The 18,516-nt window shown below is 38.7% G+C and overlaps 1 protein-coding gene across 3 annotated transcripts in view; it reads right to left on the bottom strand.

The window, feature by feature from the left end:
* Window positions 1–18,516, bottom strand: part of LOC140657292 (oxysterol-binding protein-related protein 6-like) — a 129,610-nt gene that overhangs the window by 67,551 nt on the left and 43,543 nt on the right. For all 3 annotated transcript variants that reach the window (XR_012044276.1, XM_072874089.1, XM_072874090.1), the window contains exon 2: window positions 12,817–13,054. Coding sequence is in view for 2 of the 3 variants with exons in the window: in XM_072874089.1 (XP_072730190.1) it covers window positions 12,817–12,918 (102 nt within the window). In the remaining variant the exon portion in view is untranslated. The remainder of the gene's footprint in view (window positions 1–12,816; window positions 13,055–18,516) is intronic.

Genomic DNA, 18,516 nt, shown 5'->3' with positions numbered 1-18,516 from the left:
TTTGTATTTATGTAGCACAAGTTCCTATATTACACGTCAAATAATTTAATATGCTCGTTTGAGCTGAGCACCACAAAGTTACTAATTATGAACTATGATAAAGTTTTCTCATTGAATAGATGAAATGCTACTTATGCATACAGCATCACATTTAAACAATATACAAGAAAACCTAAATCTGTTCCTCCAAGGAAGATTAAAATGTCGCTTGATTAGCATAATCAGGACGATTCCCAACTTTCTTGCCAGTTTTGTTTGGCAGGCAGGAATCCCTCCATCTTGAGATGGAGCAATGCCCAACACAGATGTTCTGAAGGTCTTGTATGTACCAGCCAGTGCAGTTTGTTGTTACATAACTGCAATTTCATTTTGTACAATATTTAGAGTGGAGTAACTCAACAGCCCTTGGCTTGCCAGATTTCCAGTGACATTTTCAATTGCATGATTTTAAGGCAAGGGGGTTTTGTGCCCCTTTTTTTTTTTTAATCAGCCCTCAGTCATTACAGTTCCACTTCAGTTGAGAAATAGATTATTAGCTAACAGCACTTTAATGAATGCTGACTTATTCAACAATTTGTTTGGAAATAAGAAAATTAACACTTTTAAAATAAAATTGCCTTCTTTACATTCCTTACTTCAAGAAGCGTTGTCTTGTTGTCTGTAAATGTCTGCTTTCCAATTCTTTTCTGTCATGACCACCATTACACTGACACAAAATCAGTTCTTTAAATGTGACATGTCTCTAGCATAATGTTAAGAGACATTACTTGGTGCAAAATGTTTTCCATTAATGCATGTTATTTTTCTGCAAAATTACAGCTACAAATTACATAATTATTTGACTTTTTGAAAAGCAGCTATTTTTATAATGCAGGAGTTTGGTTATTTAGCATCACAGAAATAAAAATTGTTTAGATCTTGAAGTTATTATCAAGGGTTTTTTGTTTTAACAAGAAAAATAGAGTTGCTAAAGGAAACAGTTAAAAAAGGTGATGAGAAGAAAAGGAAGAAAGAGGCAGATCAATACAGCTTCTGGGTTTTGTTTATAATCGAACAGAATAATGAATAATCCATTAATCTAGGCGTACCAATCAACGTGGTACTCTCACTCCTCTCATCCCAAGAATACAGGCAGACAAAATCAACCTCTGCATTGTTCCATTCCAGACTTCCCTCATACTTCAGGATTACCTGCGCACTATAGCTGGCTTGTCCTGGAGAAAAATGCCAGCACCATCAAATTCTGTGTGCTCTTGGAAATTAATTCAACAAGATTACAAATTTAACTGTAATTCCATTGCTAAATTTTAGTCCTCACTACAATTCTTCCTTCAGCTTTCAGATTATTCACAACATATATTATATATGTGAGCACACATTTGCTCCACAATGCCCCTAACAAGCCTACAACACGGGGAACACAAATGCTGGTGCTGTCCTGCATTTTTTTCATGTTGCTTCCCAAAGACACGTGAGGGAGAAGGAAGCTGATAGAGAAAATAACAGTATGATGTTGTTTCATATTCTCATCTTCTCTGCAGGGCAAGAATGGAAAACATATTTTACAATATCTTGCTATATATCTTACCGACTTCGTTTCTCAGTTAAGAGTTCAGTGACCCGTTCACCTTGTCCACCAGAACAAATACTAGCACATGGAGCATCTGATCTCCATCAGGCCAGAGGCTGAATACCCTAACATTTCTTAACTGAATCTGACTTCCCATTAAAAGAAAAGACATTCAGCTGTTTTCAAAGGGAAGGCAAGGAAAGAAAAAAGATATTGGGTAAGTAGAGATAGGAAATCCAGTGAAGGACAAGTCTGGCACTCATGCCTCCCCTTTCTGCTTCACTACTTAATTACTTAATGGAATGAATTATATTTAACATGATGAATTCTCTCTAATTTATAATTTATTCATTTCCAAGAAAAAGACATGCTGGTGAGAAATTTATCGCTCACATTGGACACAGACTCTCTTTAGTTCAGAAATGTGCACAACATGTGCCTAACAATTAATGAAAAAGATTTGGTGGGTCATTTTGTTTGCTCGCAGCATTCAGTGGTCTTCAACACCCATAACCATGGGGCCTAGACATACACTGTTCTACAACAGTAATTCAAAATAGAGCTTTTCTGTGTGGTATTTTGTGTGCTTTTTTTCCAATCCTTAGGACTAACTAGTGCATCTTTTATTATCTGCTATTCACTGGCATTCTTTTTGCAACCTAGCTACCCCTGTAGAACACAGGCCTGTGTTCTTATTTGAATTCTGTTTAGTATGAAGTACAATGCTTAACCACTTTCTCTCAACTAAAACCATAGTATTATCCAGTTATCTTAAATACAGCAGCAGTAATAAGGTAGACACAGATTTGACTGCAGACATACCAGTTTTTACTAACTTTTAAACAAAGCTGTGATATATGCTGAGCTAATCTGCAATATTATTTGCAAAGGGAATAACCTTGTGTCGTGGTTTAACCCCAGCCAGCAACTAAGCACCATACAGCCGCTCACTCACTCCTCCCCAGGGGGATGGGGAAGAGAATTGGAAGAGTAAAAGTGAGAAAACTCGTGGGTTGAGATAAAGACAGTTTAATAGGGAAAGCAAAAGCTGTGCACAAGCAAAGCAGAACAAGGAATTCATTCACTCCTTTCCATGGGCAGGCAGGTGTTCAGCCATCTCCAGGAAAGCAGGGCTCCATCATGCGTAACGGTTACTTGGGAAGACAAAACGCCATCACTCCAGACATCCCCCCCTTCCTTCTTCTTCCCCCAGCTTTATATACTGAGCATGACATCATATGAGCATGACACCATATGGTATGGAATAGCCCTTTGGTCAGTTGGGGTCAGCTGTCCTGCCTGTGCCCCCTCCCAACTTCCCATGTGCCTGGCAGAGCATGGGAAGCTGAAAAGTCCTTTCCTTGACTAGTGCAAACATTACTTAGAAACAACTAAAACATCAGTGTGTTATCAACACTGTTTTCAGCACAAATCCAAAACATAGACCCGTACTAGCTACTGCAAAGAAAATTAACTCTATCCCAGCCAAAACCAGCACACCTTGAAACTTGCTTTTATCTTAGGCTGCTTCTCAGTCAGCTCTGGCTTTCCTTCTGTTGATGTTGGAATAAAGGCAGAGTCTTGAATATCATTGTGAGAGAAGAGCGAGTACAAAGCAAAACAACCATGTCTCCATCAATGTAGCTCTCCTTTCTTTCTTCTAGCATGTTTTTTTTTTATTTGTGTAAAGCAACCATGGTCCTATTCTCATCCTCAGTCTCTCCTATTGACTCTCTCTTATTGACATAGATGTTTTCAACAATCTCGGCTATCAACCAACAGACAAAGGAACTTAACAATACTTTATGAATATCACCTGTAGTTAATCTTTTTTTTTTCTTCTTGTAGCACATGCACATCTTGTACAGAAATGTTCTTAAGAGCAACTTTTTCTCTTTGTAATCTTTTTACTGAAAGACAAGTATATCTAAGCAGCAGTCTGTAGCATACTAAAACATACAGGTATGTATGTCTCTACTTCTTTCCTAGGATACTCAAAATAAACACTTCTTGTGTTACAGAAATGTCAAGGATTTGTTAGCTCAGGAGCTCTCTCTCAGTCCTTTCTGGAACTCCAGCTTTGTATTGTACATAGCACTTCATGTCACTGCTTTTAGGCTCTGGAAGCAAAGAAGCCTTTGCTTTTCAAGGTACTTTTTGACAAACTCTGAAGAGAAATAAGCTCTTGCTCCTCTGAAGAGCTTCTTGGAGGGAAGTATTAGCACAACTGGATAAAGCAGAAAAGAGCTATCATTGTAACAGCAATCTTCTCTTTGCCAGAGCGATGGTTTGGAATGACTACCAAGTCACAGCCTGAGTCTTTAATGACAGTCTTCTCCTTTCACACGTTAGATTTTGACACGCTTATCTCAAAACAGAGCAAACAGATAAATTTACAATATCTGACAGAGAGAATTCAAATGTTTGCTAATGATACAAAGCTTTTTTTATAACTATTGAATAATAGCAATTAAAAGGATTGATATTTCGCTAAATAGTCTCAGGCTAGCAATTCATTTTATTAGTGCTAATATAGTTTAAAAAAAAGGCGGGAAAATAAAATTACATACACAAAAGAAAACCATTCTTCGATATGTTAATTTGTTAACTAATGAAAGCATACTAGACATGTTGAATGGCCTTCTTCAGAAAATATATGCAGTCTTCACTTTAATAAATCATTGCAAGGGAGTCTAAGTTAACACAAATCATAGGCCAAAAAGTTGGACACTCACCTAAAAAAGTGCGTACGTTCAAAAAAAGAAAGTCCTTTCTTCCTGGGGCTCTCTTTCACATCCTTGTGTAAGCTACTCACTTAGACTTTCTCTATATCCTTTAAACTTTAATATATGCAGTACAAAAATACAGGAGGTAGGAAAAAAGGTGTTTTGAAAAATTTTTAATCAGAATTTTTTTTTTTTAACATTTAATCTTATTCTACTGGGATAAAAAAGTTTGGATGTAGCAGCTTCATTTTCAATTCCAGGATAAAGTATTTAATAAAAACAGAAAAAGAGAGATGTCAGAACAGCAAATAGCTTTACTAAGGCACATATTTATTCTGCCTAATACATTTGTATGTCTTGAATGTGGATAATCCCAATCACGCATGACTGTCTTGAAAACAGAAGCCTTAATATCACACCTGCCATCACCCTCCCTCTTCTTTTCACTTTTGTGTCTTTCCTCTCCACTGAGGAAATGAAAATAAAATCATGCTTCTCTTTCTTCTCCCCTATTTGTTTCCCAGAAATCCTAAATGTCACTTCAGAAGAGTTGCATTTCTGTCCTCTGAATTCATGTGTGTGTGTGTGTGTTGTGTGTGCGTACACACACACATTCCTCACTGATCTCAGACAGCCCATTTTGGATCGAGCTGCAGTTAGAAAATGAGTGCATATTATGATAATATCAATCAATGTTTGAGAACACTTGAATTGTATGAATATTAATTTTTTTAAAACATACAAGCTGACTTTTTAGTTTATATTCTCAAGGAAAGTGAGACATGCTCATGTAGGTATGGATGTGCATGCATGGTAGAGAGGAAAAAATGAGACAGGAGGAATGCAAGAGTGACTATGTCCTGAAAACACCACTTTAAATTATCTTTCATAAACTGCATAGGTAATTAAGCTTTTATGTGAACAATTTCCCAGGTTTTGTAATAGAAGATAGCTACATACACCATTTCTAATCAAACTGACACAGTTCAAAAAAAAGAAATCTTTCTTCATAGCACGTATCTGAACTTCAGCATTCTCCACGCAGTCTGTAAAGCACTCCTAGAGGTAAGATAACTCAGATAGCAATGTTTATGAAGCTCAGAGAGCATGTACACATGGTCCTGTGGGACAACTTGGCATGAACACTATGACTATCAAGAACCGAACCAAGTCTCCTGCACAGTCTTTTTTTCCCCCACAGGTCTTTCAGACATTGTGCTGACCAGGCTATCTGTCTCTCCTTGACTGCTCCAGTCCACTTTCTTTCTTCAACAGCTTTAAGGCCAAGTCTTTCTTAGAAAAAGGCAGCGTCTCCCTCTATTAATCTCCAGGATTGTACCCTGGGAGATCTTGTCTCCAAACCACTATAGATATTACCAAGGGCAGGGGCACTCATGATCCAAGTATCTGTTGATTGGAGAGGGCCCATCCAGTGCACATGCACACAGATGTACTAGTTCTGGTTGCCATGTATCTTATCACGTAAATTCTAGGCAGAAATACAGGCACAAGATGAGGGACATCTGCTGCATGCCTGCAGGCTGGCTTCACAACATAGACAGCAAGCCTGATACATCCAGCCTGAACTGGGCTCCTGGGCATGTGTTGCTGCCAACGTGTGCCAGCAGCCCTGCCCCAAATGATTCCCACTGCTGGAGAAGGAATATCTCACACTTTCAATGCACCCATTGGCATCAGTGCTCGGGGGGCCTGCCTCACCCCTGGGGTCAATCTGCACCAGTTCCCTCTGAGTCTCACTTAAACAGGTTCCTATCCCATCCCCAGGCAAATCTGTAGTCCGGAGAGCTTCACTTCAAAAGTCTTTACCTTCTTCTGAAGGTCTGATTGTGCCACGTGTAGATGTTCACTCATCAGGTAGTTCACTGTTATCCATTTGAGTGATGAAAAAGGAATCTAGCAGGCCTGAGATTCATGATTTCATTTAAGACAAGTGCTATGGCATTGAAATTAATGTAACATTCACATGGGTGTTCTACAGCTTTATAAGTTACACTGTATCAGACATTTTTTCAGATATTGAAGTAAGACCCACTACGTCCTGAACCTAAGGAACATTTTCAGACTCTATTAGAGGCACAGAAAAAAAAATGTTGTAGAGTAGCAGCAGCTAACCAACTTAAAGAATAATTGCATGTTTTTGTGAACAATTTTGCCACTTCATTCCTTGGCTCCCTCAGAACATATGCTTGCTCCAGTGAGATGTTGCTTTTAAAGCACTTATTTTACACTTCCTGCTCTAATGCTGCTTCAACTATATTATGTGAAGAGAGTTAATTAGGAAAGAGAGCAAAAGAGAATTACATCACTGTAATAACAGTACTTGCCATTTAGTAGCATCTTCAGTTTGAAACTGTCAAAGATATTAATAATTATTATTGAAATAATTCTCACAAACTACTGAGAAGTAAAAATGCTCTTAGAAGTCCATCCTTTGCTACACAGCAAAGCTAGGAATAAGGCTCCACGTTCTCAGGTCTGTACCATATCTGCTAGACAACTGTCCATCCTCACCTTCCTTGCTTTTAAAAGTCACAGAGAGACAGGAACAAGTGAAATTTACAGGTAACCACCAAGAATTTTTTCCCAGGTGTCACATCAGGCTGACAGCAGTGAGCAAGCGTGTAGGTTGCTACTCAATTTAAGAATAAAGAAGGGATATAAATGCACTCAGACTTCTCTTCCACATGGAATATATTACGTTATATTATATTGCAATCTTGTATGAGCAACTCTGTCTGAGGCACACTGGACAGGTAAGGCAGGCACAGTAAAAATGCCAATTGATTATATTGTCATTGTTTATGAGGCAGAAATCTATAATGAAGCCACAAAAGCATCCTTGATATTATGTGACTGATTGTAACTGGTCATAAACAAAGAGAAAGTTGAGTTTGAGGTATCTCAATATATTAAAACCAAAAAATTAAACTACATGAGCATGAACACTCCCTCCTATCCCTTCACAAACTCTCACACATCTAATTGTTCTCAGTCTCGCAGAAAAAGCACCAAAAATGCTAAATGAAATAGGACAATGAAAAGAGAGAGACTCTTCCAAAGGACTTTCATTTCCAGCAGGCAAGATGGATCTGTGTTATGTGATGGACCTTACCCTGCCTACCGAGGGAAAAGCACTAGTGGCTGAAATCCCAAAGCTGCTGCCACCACAGCTGCTCCTGCCATGACCCTTCCCATTGCCACTGCTCTGCTACTTACCACTGAGCTGCCAGGAAAGGTGTAGCAGCAACAGGAGCCAAAGTAATAGCAACAGCAGGTCTCTCATTTTAAGCCCCAGCATTTTGTATTAAGTAGCTTCAGTCTCGAATACTAGACTGCTTTTTCTATGGGACAGATAGAAAGTGAATCTGCTACAAAAAAAGATCTTAAACATCAAGCAGTTAGAATAAAAGATTGTTTGCAACTTTTTTTTTCCCCTTCTACATATCAACCAGCTCTCCCAGATACTCCTGGTCACAAAAAAAAAATCTCTCCCCTTGCTTTCCTTCTGTCTACTCTGCCCTTACTTTTTCAGCCAGTTGTTGTTCTCCCTACAAACCAGTCCTTGCTTCTTAGTTCCATGTCCTACAACCTCATGAAGCATTTGGCCCACCTGTTTCTCTCTCCCCTACTAATTTCTTTCACCTATTTGTTTCCTAACCAAATGTCTCACTCTCTAAACCGAGTGCCTTTTGCTTTCTACACTGCACAGCTGACCACTCCACTCCTGGCACTTCTTACTTCTCCCTCCTGTATCACCCACTTGCTGTGGCATACAGACCACCCATGTGAACTCAGCTTCACAGAACCTGATGGTCCCTGCATTACATCTATGAAAAATTTGTGGCTTATTATCTCCTGGGAAAAACCTGATGGCCATATTCTTAGACAAGAAACTTCCCTTCATAATTCTACTTTTACCCTTCTTAATGTTAGCTGAAAGCATGAAACTCTAGAATTGACATAGAACCCATGATATTTTCCTATTATGCACATCTCTTCTCATTATGCTTTATCATTAGCTGATGACAGAGACAACAGACAAGTCACCTCTCTCTTTTTCTGCTCCCAATCTATGTTTGTCTCATCTAATCAGCACTTTATGCCAGCGACTGCCTTTTATTATGTGCTTAATACAGTGGATAGCACTGTGAGGCCTAGATTTCTACGGCATCCCTGTATCCAAATAACGATTACTAGTCCTTTTTTTCAGGTACCACACATTTCACCCCCATATTCACCTAATGCAACAACTTTTTTCTAGTCTTCCAGTTGCTGTATAAACTAAGGTTTGGTTAAGGTTGCTGCAGGCAAATGACTCGACCCTTCCATCATCAGTAAAGCCTTTATATCTACAAAATGGTGATACTCACCTTAGGAAATACTGCTTTCAGGGGACTACTTTGATAATTAAAATATAGTGGTTATAAAAAGCTAACTAGGCATTTTCCAGCACAGACCTCTAGGCAAGACCAGAGTCTTGACTTTGGAATCACGATCTGGTCCTAAATTTCAAAGCCAGGTAAACATCTTCAGCCCAAACTCAGCCCTTTCTGCATCCCTTGAGTATACCCCTTCTCCTACTTGCCAATATTGCTCTTACAGAAAGAAAAAAAAAAAAACCACATTAAAATCTCAAAAGCAGATGTTTGCTGCTCTGGAAAATCTTTTTTCTTTTTCCTTCAAAGCCCCTATCTTTCACTCTTTACATATGGCTGAAAGACAGCAGTCATTTGAAAAATGAAAGCTCTCCTAGTAGAAAGGTGACCACACAAGGTTAAATGCAATAGGACTAAAAGCTTTTCTCCTTTTGTGTTTGCTGTGTGGGAAAAGAACCAAGGATTTGTTGAAACAGCAATCTGGCAAAGAGAAACAGAGAGAGAAAGAGATAACAGCTGATCATCCCTCCCCCCTAAAAGACCAAAAAGAAAATTGAGACATTAGAAGATAAATCCTCGCATTTAAAATAGCAGACATTGCTAAATCCACTTCACATCATGTATTAGCTACCCTTTAGGTGGTGGTCAGAAAAGTCAAAATCTCTCCTTTGTTCACAGTTTCATTATTATTACTCTCCTTCTGTATCACTCCCTCTGTTTAATAGCCTAGGGTCAGGCCCCAATTTACCAAACTGCACATTGTTAATCCTATAATGTATTTACTTCTTTCTGCCTTCTCAGCACAATATTGCTACCCATGCACTGCAAAGAATATATAACATATTACAGTCTGCAGTATGACTTGCATACTTAGTCAGTAAATAAAATATGGAATATTTATAAAGACACACATCAAACTGAATACACAACATATGATTTTACCATATTCAGCTGTACTTTCTAAAAAGAGTGTTACTTTTCCTCCTTTTTGTTGTGCAACAGAATATGACTAGCCTTTTCAGAGTTTCATGAGGGGTGAAAAACAAGAATCTCCCTTTCCAGCATGGCCCACAAAAAAGGCTGTCTGAATTGCAGTTTTTATGCTCAATGTTGTATGGGGACTCAATTTTCTTAGGGAGATCCCCCGACAGTGGAAATTACAGGGGTTCTACGCTCTGCAACAGCTCCACAGTAGGAAAAACTGCTGCTGCTCCATTCTAAATTATTCCTTATCAAGGACACCACAACTGCCCTGCCACCCTGCTCAGCTCAGGAGTTAAACAAAACAGGTTGGTCCTGGGCTGCCTTCTATCTAACAGTCGAAATTAACCACGATTTTGACAAAAATGAATGACACTAAAGTTCCTACGATGACAAAAATCTGAACCCAGTTTTTTGGTTATTGCTGGCTTCAAGTCTGTTCATTTATCAATTACTTAGGGAGCCTGCAAATTGGCAATGTCAAAGCTTTTGCTGACTGCTAATTCTCTTAGGTGACGTACATTGCACAAATAAGAAAGCTACATTAAAATGCCAGCATTATATACAGCACGACATTTTCCACTCTCCCTGAAATGGTTTATATCATAGTCATGTTCACACTCATTCAGCCTCCTGCACCATAATTTATTGGGAAACTGTGCCATAATTGCTGGTATGACTTTGACAAGAATTATATGATGAGAAGATTTCAGTCATTAACCATCTAGAAATATCAAGTGTTATCCTTATATATGACAATGAAAGCTACATTGACACTTCATCCAGTCACATCACTTTCCATATTCATACATACTACCCCTTCAGGAAGGGTGCTTTTCTCCTAGCTGCTATGAAGAGTCCAAGAAGGCAGCAAGACAGAATTTTCAAGCCTTTTCAAAGTAAAACCCAACAGCCCACAAACCAAAATCCCCTACCCCCCAGCTATCATTGCATTTGGGGGAAAGCCTATGAAAACCAAAACATATACAAATAATGCCACAAGCAAGGAAAGAAATTAGAAACACAATTGTTATAGTAGATGGTACGATGAAGCTGGTTGATTTATAGTATCTACATGCGCAAAGGAAACATTCATATGTTTACTTCCCTGGATGTAGTACCATTGCACCTCATGCTGTGTTGTGTGCTGAAGCTCAGTTTCACTGCAGAAGAAATTGCCCATCCATTCATTCTCCTGGATATTTACCTGCCTTTAACACTGAAAGCACTAAGACAAAAAAATTAATGCCTAGCAGTAGCCTTTCCAGTCCACATTTACATGCCTAAATATACTTGTTAAGCATCATCAGACATTATTGGATCCAAGAGAGCTCTGGATGCATCACACCATCGACCTCTTCAGCATTATTTTAAAATCATGCTTCACGTTTCAGTGACCAAATATGGACTTAAAGTTAAGCATCCGTTTCATTATGATGACAGGTATACCTTGCTCTACCCTGTTGCTATGGTAACAGATACGGTAGCCTTTAGATTTATGGTAAAATGTATTCCCAAAAGGTAATTTTTTTCATTCTCACTTGCATGATCGTACCAAACTACCTAATTACGAAGAGAACTCAGAGGATATGCTCTTAGCTGAGCTCAGCAGCTCCTACAAGTCTTGCATTCACCACCTTTGGGTTTAAATGCGAGAGAGAAAATATATCGATGCTTTAAACAAAAGATGTCAAAATTATTGCTCCAGATGGAACTAGCGAAAAATTAAGATATCATATGCTAACCAGGACTTAACTGAGTACAGCAATGCCAAATCCTGTACAGCATGAAAGGCAAAATATCTATCACCTGTGAGAACATCATTTTTGGCTTCACTGAAGAGCAATGGAAATTATTTTAAAAATTCCAGACACATTTCCTACCTGTTACCAAACACACATCAGAATTCTTCTCCTGGTTTAACGTTTTAAACATACCTTATGGTAAGGCTATTTAAATTCAAAGCTGTAAATGTCACAGTTTTCATTAAAATTCTCAGTTTTCAAAATTTTTAAAAGTCAGGTAAGGGAAAAAAACTACTTCAGCAGCAGCTGAGAAAATAGTGTCACAGCTGGCATACAAGTAGCTGGGAAAATGTTCTTAAGCTACAGCCATTCAAGTAAATGCATACCACAGCAAACAATTATTTAAGTTCTTTTCCTGCCTCTTTTCCCTGTCAAGCTGAAAAGAAGCCAGTATTGCATTAATGAAAACATTTTCACAATATTTTAAATTATAAAGTTGTTATATTCTTACATTTTGTACATTTCTTTTTTAAACATGATGATGTTAAACTAACTCAGAAGCTGATTTAGTGTTCAAGGTTTCCATGGATCAAAGTTTTAAAGTATGTTTCTGTTCTAATCAAATTTTCAGTATCAAACTTTGCATTTGTAAATATACATGTAACAACCTATCTGAAATCTAGCGGGTAGCTCTGATACTTTCTGAAGTGCTCCCACTGATGCTGAGGCCAGACTGTACACCCAGCCCTCAAAAAACCCACAGGAATGCCTCAGGTGTTTTGAGGGAAAATAATACAGCCCTCATCTCAAAGGGATCCTGGAGAAAAGATGTATTACATCCACATAGACAAGGATCTCTTGAAAATAGAAGTCTAACATAACTGGACTAGTACTATATGACGTGGGACAATCAGTGTAAATTTGTAGTAAACCAAATAATATTTAAAATGTTAGGTGCTTCCATAAAGGATGAACAATATGATATTTAAATTGAATTGAAATATCACCTTGTAAAAAGATAACACATCTCTGTAGTTAGATTTACAAAAAGAGATATTCACAGAGGACACAAAACAATTTGAAGCAACTGTAGGTTCATGCTGCCAAAGAAACCACTTCCCAAAAGTCTTCAGAGCATGTTTCCTACTTTTCCACATGAATATATCCTTCTTGCTCCAGTGCTACACATAGTGCCCATGTTGCTTCTGAATCTTTTTCAAACCACTTTTTCTAAAGTGGAAGAAAAATATTTTTTAAAAATCAACAGTTCTTGGATATAGTGATATCATCCAGTGCTGTAAGCAAGTGAATTTAGAGCTAGTGAGAACTAATGGCCACATTACAGGAATAAATTAATCATTTCACCAGATGTTACAAACGTCTAGATCTTTTCTTACCTGCCTCCTGTCCCTCTGAGACGATGATGAAGAGGAGGCACTTCTATGTGATGGAGTGGATGTTTTGTGAGCTGGAGATATACTCTTCTCCTCTGAACTCATCTTTGCAGCAAACTTGTAGTAATGATCTTGTGCTCTTATCACTCATGTACAAAAAGGCAAGGGATAGTCTTCTGCATCCTTCTGTTCCACAGCTTATGGACAGCCAAAGAGGAATTCGATCTCAGCTGAATTGCACCTTAATAAAGAAAAATGTGAGACAAAGAGTGAATGAATACATTCTCACTCCAAAGTAGCTCTGCCGCAAAGAAATCTGTTGACAGTCACTATTTAATCCAACAGATCTCTCAGTTTTTTACTTCCCTTCCTAACAACTACCCAGTACAAACACAAATACATTGTTCCTCATTCTCACAGAAGATGAAAATGGTATTACATTATTTCAAAAACCCCTACGGAAAGGCTTGAGGAATTTACAGCAATTCTCAGGCAAAGTTTACAAATCATTGCAAGGTCATTATCCCATCTTGCATAATACCTTAACATTATCAAGTAACTCCTTAGGACTTCCCGTACAACACAAATACCGCTGAACACCCTGTTATAATCACTACTTCTTAAAAATCCTGCAGTTAGATTAAGGACTCTGCGAGTTGGTTTTTAAAAGCAGGTCCCTCTTTCAAAGATGGTGGCCTCACTGAAGGGGTGGACAACCCAGTTTCACAAATCAGCACCTTTCAGATGGTGCAGAGCTCACCACATGCTCACATCTTGCTCTCAAAGACAACGGAAAGATAATACAAAATGTTTTGACCAGAAAACGCTTTCAGCCACAAGACTGTGACCAGGGGGTATTAATCTTTTCATCTGGACAAAAACTTCAGTATATTTGTTGAATCCCAGGTACAAAAAAAATGTATTGATGAAGGCTGGAGCTACCCAGGGCCTAACGCAGATACTCTGGGCTGCCATGTTGGGTGCAATGCCCAGGTCTGGCAGCGCGGGGCTGCAGGGGCGGCCTCTGTGGGGAGAGGCTGCGGCTGCCCGGAGCAGGACGCAGCCGCTTCCAGTCAGCTCCGCAACGGCCCCGCCACAGGGCACAGCTGAGCCTGTCAGCAAAAAGATATTTAAGAAAGGGCAGAAAACACCGTAAAGGCAGAGGAGGAGGAACAAAACAAGTGACAAACAACCCTGTGAACACCAGGGTCAGAGAAGGAGGGGAGGGAAGAGGTGCCCCAGGCGCCAGAGCAGAGACTCCCCTGCCGCCCGTGGAGGAGATGGGTAGTCCTGAAGGAACTGTGGCCCGTGGAGCACCCATGCTGAGCAGATTTTTCCCTGAAGGACTGCAGCCCATGGGGAACCCACGTCAGAGCAGGGGAAAAGTGTGAGGAGGCAGGAGTGGTGAGAAAAAACTGCTATGTACTGACCACAAACACCTCCCCCCCATGCCACTCGGGGCAGGGGGGAACAAGAGGTGTCAGGAATGAAGGAGTGAAGTTGAACCTGGGAAAAATGGAAGGAAAGGTGTTGTTTTAATGTCTTTTGTTTCTCACTAACCAAATCTATTTTAATTGTCAATAAATTAATTTTCCCTCAGCTGAGTTTTGCCCACAAAAGTAATTGATAAGCAGTCTCCCTGTCTTTATCTCGACCCACAAGCTTTCTCATCCTATTTTCTTCCCCCATGCCACTGATGCAGGGGGCAGTGAGTGGCTGGGTAGGTATTTGGCTGCTGGCCACGGCTAACCCACCACAGCTACAGGGGCCATTCTCTTTCCTGTTTACTCAGCCACTGCTATGTGTATCACCTCTTTGTGAGTATTAGGTGCTTTCTCTCACTTACTTCTCTCTACCCAAACCTTTAATTTCCATCCGAGAATAGAAAAATAGATACTTAGATCAGCACAGAGGATATTTGTGTCAATAAACAGTCAAACACTACCTGTCAAACACTACCAAAATGTTGCAAGTACATCACCAGTACACCATGACAGTTCATGAATGGAGTTATAGGTCTCAATGCTTAACAGATTACTTTGATCTTGCTTTAGCTGATAGATGCTGTGTCTGATCTTCCATTAACCTTAAATAAAATAATTCCCTGAATGATGTCGTCTGCTTGAAGCTAGCATCTATCTTCTCCACCACCCTCTCTCTAATTTTGAAATAGTGCCCTTCCACATACACTGTGATGACAGCACACCAACGGTCAGCACAGCAAAGCACAGCTAGCTTTAGATGAGTATGGAGAAAGGTGCTGATCTGCGTCATGTTAAATGAGATCAGGACAAAAATACATTAACTAACACTGAGACATGACTGCCGGCTCAAGAAATTATGACATATTGAAGACAGAGCTCTAGCTTCTCCAATCACAACAGATATCCATGCAAGAATATCATCCTGAACCCAGATACGCACACAGAGGCAGCTAAATAATTAATTACATTGTGGCTTGCGGCAACCAGCTCCCGAATACTGCACCCTAACAAACACCTTCCCGCTGGAGCTGAGATCTATGATGACTCATAAGTGACAGACACCTTTTCTGCTTGCTGTACTATGGAAAGTGGAACAACTTCACTTTATTAGTTATCAGCACTTTTGCAAGCATGAATCTCATCCATATCTTATGGATGAGCTTCCACCTCCATCAAAGAGTCTCCCATACAATTACAGATCCCACATAATACCCACAGAGTCCACATAGCATCCCAGTGGCATGACTGGGAGGACATGGCTGTTCCACCAGCAAAAGCTGCCCATATAGCCTGAACATCTTGGCAAATTGTCTGTTCTTTTCAGGATGACAAGTTCCTGCTAGAAGAAGCCTAAGAAGATGCATTGTGCTGGAGCTGCTAGAGGCAGCTACAAGACGGAGCTTGCAGGAAGAAAGAAACAAGCTGCACAGCACATGTTTCAGAACTTCAGAGAGAAAACATAATGAAGTTGTATCCAAATAGAGGCTTTTCCTTCTATCCTAGCATACGAGGGACTGCTGATCTAGTTTAACAGCATCTTCATATCCTAGAAATGCATTAGGCAAATTTTAGCCAAAGAGGTGTACCAACAGTAGTATCTCAAGGTCTATGCAATTTTCATATAAATCAAAAATCAAATTACAAAAATTAGAACACAAAAATTATAATCCTGGTTCACAAAGCTGTGCAGAACAGTTGAGTTATTTAATAGCTAAAAGGACAAATTTTCAGTCACTTTCAGCTATGAGGTCACTAAAAATTTTTTTAGCAGAGCAGCCTTCGGGCAAATGAAAATCAAATCCTTTTTAAAACATCTGATCTTCACTCAGTTGACTCGTGGAAAAAATTATATTTAGTATTGACACAGGACGACAGTAATCTGGCACTTCAAGTGTGTTTTTAAGGCTCTCGGGAAGCGTAGGTGCTGTTGTAAGAAGCAAATGCAATGCTAGCAAGCGGTACACAAGAAAAACAGTTCTGTAAATAGTTGCCTGTAAACAGGTTTGAGATTCTGTGAAGTATGGGCTTTTTCTTTTGAAAGGTATTTTAAAAAGATAAAATAGTGGCTTACACCTGAGCCAGACTCCACAGTGGTTCTGTAGCATTGCCCAAGCATGAAAAGCTGAACCTAACCAACAACTTGCTGAAACCACACTGATTTATTGATAGCAGTCTCCCAAAAAAGATATATAAAACTAAACAATCCCCTTCACATTACAAGAAGCAAACATTTCTTCTTGCCCTATTTAACAGCAACAATAACTTCAATACAAAATTGCTATTACTTATACATAGAAATTTCTGATAGAGAAACAGTTCAGGGTTAAAAGTAAAAAAAAGGCAAGTCGGATATTTGAGAAAACAAGCACAACAAAAATATTAATGCAAACCTGCAAGAGCTAGCATTCAATTCATAGCTTTTTGCTATTGTTCTTGCACATTGAATTTGGATTCTATTTCTCTATATTGCTAAGAGCTTATCTTCCATTTTTGGCTTAAAATTTGGGTAATACATCTTTTTTAGAGCATGTTAGAAGGAATAAATGTAGTGAAATTGATGTAAAGAGATGCAGGTCTCTCTGTAACTAAGATTGAAGCAAACAATTATAAACCTAATTTTTTGGCCAACAAATTCAATTTACCAAAATGAAACCAATGCTTTTGAGACATTTTACATGGGCTTTTTCCATCAGTCACTGGCAATTTTGCTATTGAATTCAGTGAGAACAGAAGCAAGCCATATACCGTGGTAGAATATTTCTAGAAAATAATAGAAAAATCTAAAAACACATTCAAAAACTACGATGTTAGGTTTTGGGTGGCTGGGGGGTGTCCCCCTACTAATTGTACATTTGTTCTGATACTGTTTCCTGACAAAGACCAAAACCTCTGACTCATAGTACTAGGCCAATTTTATAATCCCTTTACTTCACAGCAAATATGTCTTCAACCTGAAAGTATTTTAATTGATTTCAGTTGGACAACTCAAAAAGAATGGCATTATCTGGCATAAACAAGGGTAACAGTATTGGCCATTGGTTATTAATTCCTGCTTATCCAAATATCATTGGCCTGTAGGCTGCATTTTGCACCAGACCAACTAAATCCCTCATGAACTGCTCAAAAACACCTGTCAGTTTAGGACCATAAGTTGATTCAGCCCATCAAATGTGACCATGTGTTGGCTTGCCTCAAAGCTGCTTTGCCATGAGTTCCCGAGGCAGAAAAATATTTATTGCTTCCAGCATATAAGAAGAGATAGACTTCCTGGAACGTGAAAACCAGACACTGCAGAAAGATTTTGGTCATTACAAGTATCCATCACCCAGCTGGGAGTTTTGTCTTCAACTTTTTTCATTGGCATCTCAACTATTTTGGAATTAAAACATCATTTGCAATTTAGTAATCATAAAAATTATTTACTCGTTCTTCAGTACATTCTCTTCTAAGTTACTTACTTATTTTTTATATAAGGTGATGTATACAGAAAAGTAAGATGCTGTGTCCAAAGTCAAGGAGAGAGCTAGTCTTGTAAGCAGAACATGCAGCAAGGTCTTTTAACTCTGATGCGTAAGGAAAAATACCATGTGCCATGATTGTAACATCTTCCAGATGAGGCAAAACATCTATATCTAATCCTATTCATAAAGGAATACAAAATTACTGTACAGAAACTACAATAAGAAATTATTTTAAAAATATACTAAAGATTCTTTACTGAGTAGTTAAGAAATTGTTTATTCTTTCTTAAACATTTGGTATTGAATATTTCTTTTATAAATGAGAACTATTCCACCACATTCTTGCTGTTCACCCCTACTATGTTTATTTTTTAAGCTAGCCTTTGAATTCAAGGTGGGCTTTTCCCAATAATGTTTTTCTGCTTGATCTCAATAGTTACAGCTTGTCTAAGCCTGAAAAAAAAAAAAGAAGTGGAAACCTAGGGATTTCCCATTCTTTCTCTGCTTCAGTCTCAGATTTGGACATATTTTACTACACAATTATTTTTTCCTCATTTATTCTCAGTTCATTAGTGTTGTGGGTTGGTTGTTTGGGTTTTTTCCTACTGTCTGAAATCAAGTATTAAATAGGTCTTAAAAACAAAGTCATTCTTCATTTACTTTCCATCCACAAAGGGTTACTGTCTCTTTTGGTCTCCTTCTGTCTAAATAAGAAAATAAAGGAAAATTACATGCTTTATTTCTCATATCAGAAACCA

This window comes from Ciconia boyciana, chromosome 10 (assembly GCF_034638445.1).
Source record: "Ciconia boyciana chromosome 10, ASM3463844v1, whole genome shotgun sequence".
NCBI classification, from domain to species: domain Eukaryota; kingdom Metazoa; phylum Chordata; class Aves; order Ciconiiformes; family Ciconiidae; genus Ciconia; species Ciconia boyciana.
Note: the sequence above shows the minus strand (reverse complement) of the source record. Positions and strands in the feature narration are given on the sequence as shown.